This window comes from Phoxinus phoxinus, assembly GCF_949152265.1.
Source record: "Phoxinus phoxinus genome assembly, chromosome: 10".
Classification (NCBI taxonomy): domain Eukaryota; kingdom Metazoa; phylum Chordata; class Actinopteri; order Cypriniformes; family Leuciscidae; genus Phoxinus; species Phoxinus phoxinus.
Window position 1 is genome coordinate 27220626 of NC_136885.1, and position 16240 is coordinate 27236865.

The window sequence follows — 16240 nt, forward strand, 5'->3', positions numbered from 1 at the left end:
TAATTAAAGCTGCAAGCAGCATTTATCGGTGTTCAAGCTTTTAAGGCCTTTAAGGCTTTTAAGCACATTAACGTTAAAAGACATTAAGATTTATTTAGCAAGCATTTAACCACTGACATAATAGATGGAAAAACACCATTTACAGCCAATACAGGCAATTTACCATAGGAAATATATGGTTTAAAAGCTTTTTAACAGTTATAGCGCCACCTGTTGTCCGATCTCCATGAAATTTTGCATGCTTGTTAATTATGTTATTGCACATATGCTCACCAATTTTTGTGAAATTCCGAGTTTTTATTTAGGATTTATAGGCTTTTGAGTGTATTTTGACACACCCCTTTTCTAAACGAGCCAATTATAGCCATGCGCAAAATGCAAAAGTTCAACTTTTTTTTGATAATTATTGATCTAGAGAGTCCAGAGAATTGTCCTAGACTGGTCTGGTTCCGATCGGGCGAAAAACCAGGGACTAGTTCGCAAAAGTAGGTTTTTAACGTAATTGCGAATATTTAATGAACGATTCGATTGACAGCATTAGTTCTAGAGGCAAAGTTGTTCAGAATGAGGAGATCTATCAAATGATATGCATATTGTGGGGATGTGTGCAACACCACGTGATTACAGAGCCGTAAAACTCGTTAGCGCCAACTAGTGGCCGATTTCTTTCAAAACTCTTACAGACCTCTTTGGCCACGAGTTGAACATGCCCGACGAGTTTCGTTCCGATTGGCCTTCGTTAACCTTGTCTAATAGGTGCTTAAACTTCATTGGCCAATGGCGGCCATTTTTTTTTTAGATACGCCAATATCCTTCTAGACATACATGGGGCCTTGGGCCAAGACACTGCATACCAAATTTCAAGTCAATCGGACAAACGGTCATGTGTGTATTAGTTTTTTCTTGATTACAGCGCCACCATGTGGCCAATCGACGCGATTTTTGTATCGTGACCTCAAATTGACCCCCTACACACGTGTACCAAGTTTGGTGAAGAAATCTCCGTTACTTCTTGAGTTATAGACATTTTAGAAAAATAGGCTCCTCCCACAACGTTCATTTAGCGCCCCCTAGCGAACGTGAATCGATAATCGATCTTTTTTTCGATAATTATTGATCTTCAGACTCCAGAGAACATTTCTGCACTGGTTTGGTTCCGATCGGGCAAAAAACCAGGGACTAGTTTGCAAAAGTAGATTTTTGACAAAATTCAAAATGGCGGAAAATCTATCATGGCGGAAATGAAATCGGAGATATACGTTTTTTTCTTCAGGTGACCAGCTTTCCAATGATATAAGACACTTGAGTCTACGACATACGGTCTAGGAGTTATAAGCAGTTTCGCGCAATTGGTTGCTATAGCGCCACCTATGGGCCAATCGGGGTCATACTTTGATAACCTCTCCTCGATTTTTGTACTACCCACTGGCAAAGTTTCAAGTCTCTAGCACTTACGGTTTGGGCTGCACGATGCGTTTTACGGCGGAAGAATAAGAATAATAAAAATCAGTACAATTACAATAGGTTTTCAGCACTTCGTGCTTGAACACCTAATCAGTACAATTACAATAGGTTTTCAGCACTTCGTGCTTGAACACCTAATTAACCATAAAAATCCGTCTCGCATCAGTAACTGTCATGACGTCCCCACCGGGGTCGCTCTAAAATTTAGAGTGTCACCCCTTTACTGCTGTGTACTTTAAAAAAAAGTTGTGTTTTTGTCAATTTCCCATTAATTTCCTATGGGGGCCATTTTTGACCAAAGACCACAAGTGTGACTATTTTTTTTATGACCACTTAGCATGCTCGGATCATGACCTCAATTTTTTTTTGTGTGTTCAAATACATAATCCCATAAAAGTCACCAAGTTTCATAACATTCCGATGAAGTTGTGATTTTTAGAAATTCAAAACAGAAAATATTTCGGTCAGAACCATAGACTGTGGTCAGAACCGACCGAGGACCGTGTGAGGGGGCCTAGGCATTCTGTTTGTGCTGCGTGATTTAAAGAAAAGTGCGCACTTTTCTCACGCGATCAGCATGATGATCTGGTATTTTCTCCAAAATAAAAGCTCAAGGGTTTATTTCTTGCAAGTGAAGAAATTAGGACAAAAGTATTGTAATTTTTCCTTTACTATAGTGTAATGTAAAATTAAAAGAAAATATCTCCCTTTGTTTTGAACTTTGAGCGTTGTAACTTTGCAGATGTTGTTTAAACAGCTACATTAGGCTAACGTACACGCTAACTAAACACACAAAGTTTAAAAATGTTATCATAATCAACCACCTTTAATGTGCAGCACCATCATGCACTGTTAAACAACAACAGCAACAACAATTTTGATTACATGGGGCTTTAAAGTCTTCAACATGCCTCGGTAAAAATGAAAAAAAACAAAAAAAAAACAGCTTCAATATTGCACGAATCTACCTCAATGACTTTAACAGGTGGTCTCTAGGCCAATAGAATTGAAAAGAATCCGAAGCAACACTTTCCTCCAAACTGGGGCTATTGCGTACTAAACAAGAGCATGGAAATGTCGAATGCTTGAAAATAAAGTGTAATCAACAATTCTGCAATGGTCATTACGTGCATTAGAAGTCAAAACTTACCCATGTTGCTGCTTGCACAGGCGGAAACTCACTGACTCGATAAAGCGCGTCGGACGTGATGAAAGATTGTATTTACTGTTTCTGGATTAACCCTTTCAGCGTGAACACCACTGGGACTGTGAGATGATCCTGAAAAACCACACCCGTACGCTATATTCAATTAAAGATTAAAAAGATCAAATGTCGTTTGCTACCTCTGTCCCTGAAAATCAGCACACAGACAGGAAATTCACCCCCTTCTTGGGTATTTGCCCTATTGAATAACTAATTTAAAGTTAGTAGGTAAGAGAAAAGCAACTCTGCAGCCAACTCTTTCCACGGCCGAAAACAAATCACAAAACTTTGTTAGAGATTCGTTTTTTTTTTGTAGTGAATGCTTTAGTACAGCCTCTTACATTCCAAATCGGTTTTTAAAAATTAATTAAGGTAGCAAGGGAGCATACCTGTCAAAACATTTTAAACTACTTATACATTTAATCATATTTACTTATTTCACTTTAATTTAATGGGCCACAGTTGATAAACATTACAGACATTTCCCAGAATGGTTAAATTTGCCTTAAATGTAGAATGCTATGTTTTTTTTCTTTCAATTTAGCCCTAAACAATTTGGTAGAAAATTTGTGGTGCTGTATCCCACAATATGTGAAGAAGAAAAAAAAAGAAAAAAAAGAGTGGGCTTTATGCACAGACTGAGTTTATTTAAAGTTTATTCATGAGGAATTGTCAAAGAATGTCAAGTCACACATGTAACACTTTTTTCTCTTAAATTATCCCGTTATATAAACTCCTACTTACCTTCGTAATCAGACTGTTTACATGGAGTCTCACCATTCAGTACATCACATGTATATAACATACAAAATTGTTGCAGCAAACAGAGATGAAATCAAAGCATCTTTACAAACGAGGAAGGGCACCAATAAAGTGCTACAGAACATCTTTGAATTGAATGTCAATGGATGTCACCTGGAGTGTATTTACACCATACTGTGGGTGCTACGGTAAATTCAGATGCTGAAAGTAATACTGAATATACATTCACTGATACTACTCCATTCACTGCTGCTGCAATACCAATGCTAAGACTCTTCAGCATGTATCATGGTTTATGCGGTCTGTAAGTAGATAAATTACTAAAATGGAAGAACTTAAGAGTGTTGCCAACCAACAAAGCAAACTGGACTTTAGTACAGCCACATATGGTAATCGTGTTGCATCTCGAACAGACACTGTGAAGCTATGGAATAAAAGTTGTATTGTTCAGTAATAATGGCCTATCCAAATGCAAGAGCTAAATAATAATAAATGATCGCTAAATTAAAGAATATTAATTAGTACTGTTTGAAATAGTATTTGCTTGATTTAAATTTTTTAAGTGTGAACATTTTTTTTAATCGCCTGCCACTGTGGGCCTCAATCTGGCTTGATGAATTGAAATTTCTTTCCTTACAGTTTCAAAATGACAAACATAAGCAGATGTAAAACACTGATTTACTTACAGAGGATGTAGAATCTAAACACGTAATATCTGTCCATAGACAAAAAAAGCCTAACACTGTGGAAGATATTAGATTGTTTTATACAAATGAATAAACAAAAAAAACCAACAGTAGAAAACTTAAGTCGATCATGCAATGTTTCATCTGTAAATCTATACATTATTTAGGGTAAAAAAGAAAAAGATTTTCAAATGTTTTTATATTTTCACTCCACCACATAATAAGTTGTAAATTAAATATCCAGTCACATTCAGCCCAAAATAAGTATGTCTGACCCAAATCCTTCACCTTCACAACGTCTCTTAGTAGATCAAATATCACCTGTTTGCAGAGTCTGTTTGGCAAGCACTGGGATCCAGAGCGGATTCTGAGAAATGGTCTTGCTCAGAGTTATGTGAAGGGGTCTCAGATACATGGGATGAATGTGAAACATCTGTGGACTCACTTGCAATTTCCAAACATTCATCAGTTTTTTCCTTTTGTTGTTCTGTCTTTTTTATCTCAATTGGCGTTGCGTCTTCATCCTTCATTTGATCGACTTCATTTTCTGTTTCGTCTTGATCCAGAGTCAGATCAATTTTCTCAGTTACCTGGTTCACTTGGTCTACAGTATGTGTGTCCATTGGCTCTTCTTCTGACTCAAGATCTACTACTTCTGACTCCAGATCTACTACTTCTGACTCCAGATCTACTACTTCAGGTTCAAGCATGGCCTCCGACAGCATATTTAACAGCTCCAACGGAGTACCAGGCAAATTTGTATGTGCTTCCTGATCAGGAAGCAGACGGGCCAAGCAGAACGAATGCTGAATAAATTCAGGCCTACCAGAGAAGCAAGACATGGCCTCTTCCAACCATGATACGAGACTCTGCACAAGGTCTTCAGATTTAACCCCAGATGCACCATCACTAGGTTGTTGTGCCCAACGAGCAATAAATAACCTTTGCAGTACAGGACGTATGCACATCTCTAAAGGTTGATGTCGGCCTGTACACCCAGCCGGAACGGTGGCGAGGAATGCTTTGGTGCTACTGATTGTGGATATGACGTTCTCAGATGTTTGGCTATGATGGCTATCCATAACCAGCAGGGCTTCGTTCTCATTCTGCGAGTCCAGATGCTTCTTCCACACTTTGGTGGCCCAAACGTCCAGCTCTTCCGTTGTGCTGAAACCTTCCTCTTTGGCCATTAGTAGGATTGAGTCTGGTGGGTTTGCGGGCTTGCTTGCGGCATGACTTGTGAAGAGAGCTGCAGGTAACATTGTACCGTTTGCAAGCATTGCAATGTAAATCTTTACAAAAGGCTTCCCAGAACCAGTAAACTGAAAAGCAGTCTCTCTGCTTATTCTGGTATTCTCCTTCAGCATGTTGAAGTCCACAAAAACAGAAAGCTGGTCCATAGCACCAATGACACAATGTGGGACGTTGTTTGTCTTTATTTGACTGTGGACCAACTCTGTGAAGTGACGACAGTTTTCCTCCATGGCATTAGGGAGTTCCCGATGTACTGCGAAAGAGGTATCCAAGCCCAATTTGTGCTGCATCATGAAGCTCACGGCCCACTCGTAAGAAATACGGAAAGAACTGCCCTCATTGGTTTGGCTTTGGAGCTCTGAAGCTTTTTCGAACAGCTTCGCCTCACTGATAGGACGCTGCTGTTCCCGTTGGGTCAGAACCCACTCCACTAGATGATCAACGGCCTCTCCACAGCTCCTGCTGCAGCATTCATTTAATTGATTCTCTTTGGCTTGAAGCCAGGTCTTAATGAGCTGAGGTTTGGTGTCCATTTCTTTAGCTGCTTTCTGGATCCCAGAGCACAGCGCAAGGAGTAGTATTCGACGTTGATGAATAGAAAGAGTCTCCTCTCTGTTTTTCACAGGTTGTGAAAGTGTATTGGTTACCGTTCCCTCTACTTTATGTTTTGTCACTGTTTGATGTGGCATGTCCTCATCGCTTTCAGTCGTCTCAGAGACTGAGTCAGAGTCTTCCTCTTCTAGAGGGGCCATTTCCTGGTCCACGTCTTCATCCAGACTAGAATTTGCAACACGTGAAAAAGTTTTGACGTCCACTGAAGCTCTCTGCTGGCCTCGTTCCAACATTTCAGTTCGATATTTAAGTCCAGGCTCTGTGCCTTCCCTGGAAGGGAAATAGTGCGTCACTTTCCAGGGTCTGTATAACATGAACAATTTTGAAACTTAAAGTTTGAGAGTTAAAAGTAAAGAAGCCTTTGCACATTACATTTACATTTCAAATTTCAAGGGTTTTAGAATTTATCTATTGCAGGTTGCAATTTTGAATCCAACAATTATTTCAGTTAGTCAGAAAACAACTTTGGTTTCCAGTATACGTACCTCTTAGAATCAATAAATCCAACTTTAGCGTTACCTGTACAGGAAAAAAAAATGAACATGAATTATAATAATCTAAGACAATAAATGTAAACAATGTGTTTAGCCTATCTTCCATGTTAAAAATATGTAATACAATGCATTATCACTTTAATGCATGCCAATTAAAAAGCTGTTTAAAAACTGTATTCTTTATTTTTCTGCAACATCTGAATATAAAACAAACATTCAGAAATACACTTATATTTAGTGTCAGAATTTGAGCTTTATAACCTTGGTAATTAGGTGAGAAACCATGGTAGTCCCAGAAGCAGCAAGAACGTTTGCACAGATTCACATGGCATGCTGTGCAGCCATATACACTCTCATGACGCTCGTTTTTCAGGTTGCAAACTTTACATCTCCTTGTCCTACGAGTAATTTTGGCTAATCGATGTCTGACCCCTTCTTGAGTCTCCAGATTTTCTTTTTTAACAATCGGTTGCTCAAGCATGCTATCGTGGACTTGGTTTTGGCGAGCATATCTTTCGGCACACTTGGCCAGCTGGTACCCCAGACGTTTACGGTAGATGGCCTGGGAAAAGTGACCCCCCGGAAACCACCCTGGTGGGTTGTCTTTGCGGGTCTCTCGTAGGACAATGAAAGAGTTGATGATGCTCAAGTTGACAAGAAACCAGAAGAGACGCCGCCAATTTGTGTCAAGAACCAGCCCGCCGAGTTGGTTGCACGTCAGAAGCTGGTTACAGATGTCTACACCACGCATGTTGTCCTGGAGCAATTTAAAAGCCTGGGGTCTTTCAATGGCGCAAAGTTCACCAATCTTAGTGGGAGATCTCCTCCACACCACGTCTGGATGGCCTGCATCTGCATTAGTGGAGAGACATACCAGCTGCTTGTTATCTTTCCATCTGGTGGCAAGGAGTGGGGTGAGTTCATTCTGTTGGAAATCACCTGGATTGTTCAGTGGAGGTTCATCCCAAAACTCCTTGGGCAAAATTGGACTTTGGGGCAGGACGGAGCTAGAGCAGTATATACCAATGTCATACAGCTCCCGCATGAGTGGCACAGACACAAGTGAGCTGGACAAGAAAATGTGGTGATGTTTACCCTCAAAGCCCTCTATGAGTTGAGGTACAACTAATTTTCCCAAGTCTTTGTTTTTCTCCTGTTGTGTTAAAACCAGCAGTTTATGGCAGTAGCCTGACTTTGAGTCACACAGTAGCCATATCCTCGGCTGGGAATTTCTACTCTTCTCCTGAGCGATTCCTTTGTCATGGCTTGGTAGAAAAGCTTGATCGACTGTCAGACACTTGTTTGGCCTGTAGGCCTCCAGCATACTTGTCTGCAGGATGCTCAGCATTGGCTGAAAAAAGGACAACTTGTCAGCACTCTGGTTATCGTTCTCCACAAGCATGCTGCTCATTCGGATGTGAGTTCTGATCTGCTTGAAGCGTTTGACTGACATGGTCCTGTAAAAGAGCTCACATATTCTTGAGCCATAGCGGCCATGCTGATGGTCCCAGGACCAGTACAACTCTGGCTCAACCTGGCCTTGAAGCCCCATGAGGATAGAGAGACCAAAGAAGCCTTTGACTTCCTCAATGGACACAGAGTTCCAGGAAGGATCCCCCTGCCCCAAAGAGCAGCTATAAGTAGCATAAGAATTGGTCTCAAAAACGATCTGCTCAAAAAGGATGTCGGGAAAAAGAAGCTGGAAGTAGTCGAGGACATCGCTATTTCTGGCCATTATTTGCTGTGGGCCACAACTGTCCATGAATTCTGGCACAGTTCCTTCCTCTTTGGGCACAATCCACTGCTTCATGGACAACCAGTCAGGCTGTGTCCCAACATCACTAGCTTCATCCCCTTGTGGACCCTCCACCTCCTCCTCAACCTGGCAGAACTCAATATCTGTCTCCAAACACTCTGTAGGGGAGGGGAGGGATTATAGGAACACAGAGTTAGTCTTCTCCTTGGAGTCTCTACCATCACCAATAATCCATTTTATAACACCATGCTCAATGTATATGTGGTTCTGATAGGTCAGTTAGCTTTTGAAAAAAGAAAACAATAAGCAGCTCAGAAGCAGCAGATAATTTCCCGATGGATAGTCCTTGTCGTTATTCATTTGTCATGTTTCTAAATTAACCCATTTTAGGTTTTTTTTTTGTACTCCTCCTGATATTCTCCAGTTCAGGTGGTGTGCAGGTTTTGTGTAAATACTCATTTACTCATCCAGAGTGCTCTTGCAAAGGCTTGCCAGTAAGTCCTGCAAAGTCACACCAAGTACAAAAGGCCCACATTTGTCCATTTTGAAAATGGACAGCTTGAGCTCATACCCCACACGTGTGATTGGTGTGCATCACATACTTCGGGCTATTACTCAAGACTTTGCAAAAGTTTTTAAGCATATTTGTAATGTTTTAGTTTAGCTAAGTATGCATGGAAAAATTATCCTTCTTTATTGTAGGTGTCGATCAACTGGATAAATAACATTCAGCCTGTGAAAGTATATACAGTGCTATGCAGGGTGTGTCAATCAAGCCGCAAGTTTAACAGTTTTTACATGAACAATGTTAAGATTCTCTGACAAAAAGTTGTTGCATGTGTAAAAAGCAGATGTCGTACATTTACTAAAAAAGCTATTCCGGCAGTTCTACAGCAATTTAACGGGTCTTACAATGTGAATAAAACTTGTATTATATTGATATTACAAAATTATTTTACAGATCCAGGGAAAAAAAACAACTTTATTTATTCCCCAAAAAAGTTTACACATGCATTTGGCACTTGACAAACATTCATTTTGGACCCTGTTGTTTAGTAGATGTAATTTACAGTTATACGTTGTACTAACAACATCCAAGTAGCAATGTATGTCATGACACTATTAATTTAGTTCCAAGGTATTTTTTACTTTGTGTCTACACTGTATTAGTACTATTAACATGCAATTAATGACACCTACAATAGAGTTGGATGCCTTCTAACTACAGAAGTAAAAAAAAGCAGAGAAAGAAAAACAAGCATGCAGTAAGACTTCAGGAAAAACATGAATTAATGTTCTATTGAGTTGGAGTACACCCACCTTTATGAGTGAAGATGCAGTGGGAGTGATTAGAGAACTTAGTGAGATGTTTGGCCATCATATTCCCCAGAGCAGTGGAGTATTCACAACCCGCACAGCTCAGCTTCACGCCGCTACAAAAGAGCAACAAATTACCTGTACGGTTTCAGATTTTGTAAAATGGAACTTAAAATCGAAACATTAATATATTACCTCGGCGGCCCCTTTTTAGAAGCTTTTGGGACTCTTCCAGGAACGTGATTGCTGAAATTAAAAAATTAATTGCAATCAGTATATTGTCACATTGACTGCCTGGCATACCAAACTAAACTTCAAACTGCAATTTCAAGTGGCACAGTTTTTTAATTTAACAGAGGTACAAGAGGAAGTAAAGAAATATATATGACTTGATTTACTTGATCATGTGGTTTGCATAAGCACGAGAACAGCATGTGCTGTAGAAGCAGAGTGAGCAGTGAACATAAGTAGGGTAGTGATTCGCAAAGTCTGGAATGTCAAAAGTGCACTCCACACACTTATGTCTGCCCAGTAATGCCCTGGAGAGAGGAAGACCAAAAGTACACAATTCAAAATTCTGATATCTAGTCGAAATGGTTCAATGAATCCGTTAAAATTAAACATGAGCTTACCTCTGCTCTTGGAACTTGGACAAGAAGTCAAACGTCTTGCTGACCTGTTTCTTCACAGGTCCATGTCGTTGTGATTGCTGGTCACCACTACAAGTTGATGTTTGTGAAGTGCTAACATTATTCTTCTGAGAGTTGGTGGATGCTTTTGATGCCTGACCTGGTGACTTCTTCATCCCAACATATGCCCTAATGGTCACCTAGAAATAAACAGATGACATATAAAGCAAAATATATTTTTGCAATAATTCTCAAACAAACAAACAAACAAACAAACAAACAAACAAACGTATTTTACTTTTGTCCCAGGCTGGAGTCCTTCCAATTCACAAGGCTTTCGGAAAGTCCTGTGATGATTGATTTTATGCTCAACTTTGTCTTTTGTGAACAAGAACTGGAGACGGCATTTGTTACAGTGGTAAACTGTTGATTTCTGGAGAACAAAAAAAAAATGTTCAAAATGTCTGTTGAGTCAAGCAATAATGGACATAGGAGCACATGCACATCTTTCTTTGCAAAATATTCAAACAATGCATCCTTATAGGCCCCTTCACTATTAATTAACCAGTAAGACTTTGCAAAAGCAGCATAGTCTGCAAAGGAGAATGTGTTGAAAATATTTATACATGCAATTATTATTTATTTTTATTATAATATAATTTATTCTCATAACTTATGCTCACCTGATGACGAATATAGTGCTGCTGGTAACTGGTGGAATGCTTGAAAACTTTGAGGCAGTACTGGCACAGAAGGTGGCGGGTATCCTCATGCCAGGTACGAAAGTGGTTAAATACATCCGAGTAGAGGGAGGAGCGGTATTCACACACCTGAAAGTGTCAAGGCATTATGGACTCAGAGACACTCCTCATATTATAAAGACGGGTAATAAGGTTCATGCAGGTCAATTTCACTTAATTTACCTGGCACACATAAGGCATCTCTCCAGGTTTGTGGGTGTTCTTCATGTGCTGCAGGAACACTGGCTCACTCTCAAAGGACCACTCACATATCTTACACTTGGCTGAACAGAAAGCATAACAATCACTAAATCAGCTGATAAACTGAATTTACTGCAGTTTACAGTTACTGTAGCAAAAAAGTCAGGCAAACATGCACCATCTGAATACAATACGCGTTAAAGTTAAATGTGTTAACATTAAAAATACATTTGTTGCCCCAGTCACCTCGTCAGTCTTCATGTTTGAATTTAGTCAAATATACTAGTGCACATGGCAAGAGTGTGTCTGTTGAAAAAACTGTATCTGCATAGGCTCTAACCAGCATAACCAGTCTTGCAAGCTCGTTTTTTTTTTTTTTAAATCTGGTTTATAATACTATAATATATAATCCAACAGGTTGCCAACTAAGTGTGGGATGATGAACAACCTCTAAAAGCTTTATCTGTGTCTGTATGACCTGCACGCACGCATGCACACACTGCTTCGCAGAAATAATGGTTGTCAACTAGGTGGTGGGAGACACAAATGTGAAATCCAAATTTGTGAGGACATTTGACAAATAGAACATCACAGCCCATCTACAAGTTTAAATGGAATAACACAGACTGAATGTTGTGAACATCATTAGATAATTCTGGAAAACAAACAAATACAGTTGTATCTAAACATTACTGTACATTACCGGGTCAGTGATATTTTTTTTAAAGAAAATTAGATATTTTTCTTATACTTTTCAGTTTTCACTATTTTAAGGTGTCATTGTTACGGTGTAATTCTATATTTAAGTACTGCGTAATAATAAGCAACTACACGTACTTACTATAGGGTTAGGGTAGGATTTGGATTTAGTTGAGAATTAGTTGCATGTAATTATGCATAATTTACTGTTATTACTATGGTACGTTCGTGTAACATAATGTAACAAGGACACTGTAAAATAAAGTTCTACCGAAACAATTATGCTTATATTCAGCAAGCATGCTATTCTTCAAAGAATCCTGAAAATATTCCATGACAATACTGTGATTGTAATAATAATAAATGTTTCTTGACCATCAAATCAGCATATTAGAATGATTTCAGAAGGATCATGTGACGCTGAAGCCAGGAGTACTGATGCTAAAAATTAAACTTTGCCATCACAGAAATAAAATACATTTTGAATATATATTACAATATGAAACAGATATTTTAATTCATAATAGTACTGTTTTTTATTGTATGTTTCGATCAAATAAATGCAGCCGTGTGAGCATAAGTTTCATTTAAAAAAACATAAAAAACCCAAAACATAATAGAGCCCTAACTATAAAGTTCTTACTAGATGACTCAATGGAAGTGTGGACGCTCTCCAGGTGGCATTGAAGACGAAATGGTGTGGGAAAGCGGCGGAAACAGTGCTGGCAGGAGGTGTGCGTGTCCATCTCCCCATTTTGCTGCTCCAACTCAACATGGTACCTCATATGGTTCATAAGCCTGCAATGATGAGAATAAGGACTTACTAAACGCAGCATTCTAGTATATGAAAGAAAACATCTTCTGTCCAAGTTTAGAAGCAGCACTGGGAAATATCCTAATAATGAAAAACATCATCTGTAGACAGATATATCCATAATTCCTACCCTGACTTGACTGTCCATCAACATACCTAACATTATTTTTCAGTCTCTTGTGACAGGAAAGGCATTTGAACGATAATGGTTCCTTTGAGTTGTCCATTGGTACATAGACTCGATTCCCCTCAAATGTGCCGTAGTAGAAATCATCCACCAGCATGACAAGTCTGGGCGGAGCATCTCCAGTCTTTTTAGGTGGGCTATCCAGCTTGACACTAGGCACAACAGCGAGGCTCTTAGGTGTTGTGGCTGGTGTGTTCACAGCAGTTGCTGTACTGCTTGTGTCGGCCGTCTGGACAAGAGCTGGGCAGCAGAACTGAAGGGGGAATAATAATTAATTGACAACTTTTTAGGTGACCAGACACATATATAGTTTCTGCAAAAAGTATATACTTACACACATATGACCCCGTAGAGCCTCGATCATTTTGAACTGAGCTCCACAACGAGGACACAAATGAGTGATCGTTGATGGTGTTGTATGGGTAACAGGGATTGCTACAAAGAAAGAAAAGTGTTTGGAATTTATCAGCGTGGCTTTACTCTAGTATGAAACATGCATTAACAAAGAAGAGAACAGCAAACTTACTTTGGACAACATTATGTGTCATGACAGGAACAGCAGAGGAAATAGGGCCGTTATTGGTTTTTTGATTGCTCATGACAACAAATGTCTGTGCTTGAGCCCCACCGGGAAGGTTAACAGATTTCACAAGGCTCATTATGTTCTGCATGTCCAAGGGTCCATTTCCTGGCTTTATTGTCACTGTAAATAGGAATTATACCAAATTTTAAAACACATAATTGCAGTCCTGGATGCTGATTGGACAACAGTGGAATGAAATAAATATTACCATCTGTAATAAATACTAATTTACGTGAATTTATCTTGTAGCAGATGACGGTGCTTAACTAATTTGGGTGGTAATTTTTTTTAACCAAAATTTGTGTCCCTAGTTTTTCAATTATATATATATATATATATATATATATTAAAAAAAAATTTGTCTAAAAAACTTAAATATAGTTTAGTTCTCAAACGGAGCATCTTACCGATTTTAGTTGTGGTTCGTGCAGTGGAGGGCTGAGTAAGGGTTGTGGAAGACATGGTGGCCAGAGAATTGACTGCAGGTGGGGCGACCGCTGTTGTGGTACGAATAGTGAGAGTAGCAGGGATTTGCATCGTGCTAAAAGTGCTAGGTGTTTGGGCCCTGTTTGCGACCGGCGCTCCGGCCCTTATCTGAGCTGGCTGGGTAATTATTTGGGTTCCTCCAACAGCTGGTTTAAATATTTGTGTCCCAGGTGCTGAAAAGACATAAAACATTGTTAAATCAATGAGCAAATCAAACCCTGTAAAACTAAAACTGAAGTTTAAGGCACTTTGACATACCTTGGACTAAAGTAATGGGTCTAACAGTCTGGCCTTGTTGGACATTCAGCACCAAACTCATTGGGCCCTGGCCAGGCTGGCCAGGATGGATATTCTGCACAGGAAGACCCTATATCATACAAAATAGGAAACATTTTGATTAACAAATTTTGAGATAACCAGAAATGAGCTGGGATCTGAGGTGGGATGGCAGCACCTGTGTGGTAAAGTAAAACGGCTGGCTGTTGGTGGCATTGGCAATAGAAGATGTGACAGGCAGGAGAACCTGCGACAGAGACACAGTGCCCAACCCTCCTCCTCCTGATGTTAAAAAGACCTGCTGCCCTTGCAATGCTTTAGGAATGTCCGCCGCAGGAACCATGCGTTGAGTCACTGAAAGAATAAATAACCGAGTAAAGTTAAAGTAGTAGTGCAGCTAAATTGCTGTCATCAAGATAGTGGCGATGGCCCTGGTGTACCATTTTTGTAGTTTATACAACTTTTGTGCTCACACATGACATCATACAAACCACTTTTATAATAATATATTTTTTTAATTGAAAAAGAGCAGCCAATATAGTATTCATAATTAGTTTGTCTTTAACAGAACGGAGCATGTCATACGGGTTTGGAACAACATGAGGATGAGTAAATAATGACACAATATTCCTTTAATAGGCAAAAGAACTGATAATACGGAACAGGATACTCACATGTATTTGTGATCAGCGGAACCGCATTTGCCGTATTTACTACGGGTGGCAGTTTTGGGATCACCACAGTCTTAGGCTCAGCTGGAATATCAACCACCGTCTTCGCAGGAGTGGAATACACTAAACAACAATGAACAGGTTTTAGATAGCATAATGATATTAATATAATTATTAAAATACAAATATTTCTTAATTACACAAAGAATCTCAGGAATATGTGTGATCTAAACATACATTTAACTATAAACAATACAAAAATAATATATTAATTTACACACCAGTGGGAGTACTACTTTCAGCATTTCCCTCTGAATCATCCATTGGATTTTGCTGTTGCCATGGTTCCAGCTCCTCCTCCTCACACTCCATAAACAAATCCGCATCCATGTTTCTGAAACAAAGTGTATATTGAGCTAAACGGTTAATGTGCTTTTACAATCTACATGAAAACCCCCCAGTAATGTTATTGCTGCCCATGGTAATTAGTGTATTAATAAATCATAAGTCTGGAAATTTTAGGGTTTCATTTTAGATTTGACAGGTGAATGACGTCTGAAGTGAAGACCCTCACAATATTCACCGGGCTCTGACAGCATTCAGGTCAGACCAGTTTCAACGTCAAGGTTGGCGTTTACAAAACCGCCTCATCCTGCAAATTACATAAATAAATAAAAGAGTGAGTAAACCACATTTCGTGTTCACATATATTATATATAAAATATCTGCAATAAAATGGGTTCGATATTCAGTGTGCTGCCGTATCACTTCAGGAAAGCCTTCAATAAATTGTCTAACTACGCGCAATGTGATTTCATCCAACTGAAAGAGGCGAAGAGAAAAGTAGTTCCTGTGCCCTTTCATCCCATGCTTGAGACTAGATGATTTGACAGACCTAAATAAAAGCATAAGCCTTAGATGTGTACAATAACAATAAATGCGGATTAAAATCTAAAGTAGGTTGGAACGAGTGACAGCGCGATGTTTATTACAATTACTCGGTCACAAATGATGCAGCAACCACCTCGCGCGCTAAGTGCGCACTCCGCATACTGTCCCCTGCGCACATAATGAACGACGATCACCTAATGTGTGGATTAAAGCGCGAATATAACGAATATTGTTTATAAATAATACTTACCGGATTATAGTCTATATGGAAATATGTTCAATGTGATATATTGAAAGCACACAAAGCCAGCCGGTACGTCACAGACGAGACGAATAAATGCGCTAAATGGGCAGAGGTTCTGCTCTTTCTGCGGCAGCGATTGGTTGATGCGTGCAAAACGCCACATCCTGTTTTGGATTCGGACCTCTGATTGGCTGTAATCTCTGAAATAAGAAGGAGTGGTTACTGGAACAAGAAAATGGCTTCCTTCCTTGCAACGACAACATTTTACCT

The 16240-nt window shown here is 39.4% G+C and overlaps 2 protein-coding genes across 8 annotated transcripts in view; both read right to left on the bottom strand.

Annotated features, from left to right (window-relative positions):
- Nucleotides 1-2909, bottom strand: part of selenbp1 (selenium binding protein 1) — a 50628-nt gene extending 47719 nt beyond the window's left edge. The window contains exon 1 of one of the 2 annotated variants that reach the window (XM_079626973.1): nucleotides 2615-2909. In XM_079626973.1, the coding sequence (XP_079483099.1) occupies nucleotides 2615-2618 (4 nt within the window). In that variant the 5' untranslated portion in view covers nucleotides 2619-2909. Of the gene's footprint in view, nucleotides 1-2591 lie in introns of both variants that reach the window. The other variant, XM_079626974.1, reaches the window with a different exon arrangement.
- Nucleotides 2910-4179: 1270 nt separating this feature from the next.
- On the bottom strand, nucleotides 4180-16104 carry pogzb (pogo transposable element derived with ZNF domain b). 6 transcript variants are annotated; one of them, XM_079626950.1, is made up of 21 exons: nucleotides 15977-16103; nucleotides 15419-15487; nucleotides 15117-15229; nucleotides 14839-14958; nucleotides 14343-14518; nucleotides 14147-14255; nucleotides 13810-14061; nucleotides 13346-13522; nucleotides 13154-13254; nucleotides 12789-13072; nucleotides 12462-12616; nucleotides 11102-11202; nucleotides 10862-11008; nucleotides 10477-10611; nucleotides 10182-10378; nucleotides 9948-10088; nucleotides 9745-9795; nucleotides 9553-9665; nucleotides 6738-8390; nucleotides 6468-6501; nucleotides 4180-6285 (listed from the first exon to the last, which is right to left on the bottom strand). In XM_079626950.1, the coding sequence occupies exons 3-21, from the start codon at nucleotides 15223-15225 to the stop codon at nucleotides 4434-4436; spliced, it is 5907 nt and encodes a 1968-aa protein (XP_079483076.1). In that variant the 5' UTR covers nucleotides 15226-15229; nucleotides 15419-15487; nucleotides 15977-16103; the 3' UTR covers nucleotides 4180-4433. The 6 variants fall into 6 exon arrangements, with proteins under 6 accessions (XP_079483076.1, XP_079483077.1, XP_079483075.1 ...); XM_079626951.1 differs by having other exon boundaries at nucleotides 4180-6252; nucleotides 15410-15487; XM_079626949.1 differs by having other exon boundaries at nucleotides 15410-15487.
- Nucleotides 16105-16240: the final 136 nt, after the last annotated feature.

Excerpts from the sequence above, each read along its gene's own strand:
- pogzb (XM_079626950.1), bottom strand. The coding sequence starts at position 15,225 with ATGGATGCGGATTTGTTTATGGAGTGTGAGGAGGAGGAGCTGGAACCA. Across the intron at positions 12,617-12,788 it reads AGACTGAAAAATAATGTTAG|GCTTATGAACCATATGAGGT; the intron begins GTATGTTGATGG and ends TCATCATTGCAG. Across the intron at positions 9,666-9,744 it reads TCTAAAAAGGGGCCGCCGAG|CGGCGTGAAGCTGAGCTGTG; the intron begins GTAATATATTAA and ends GCTCTTTTGTAG.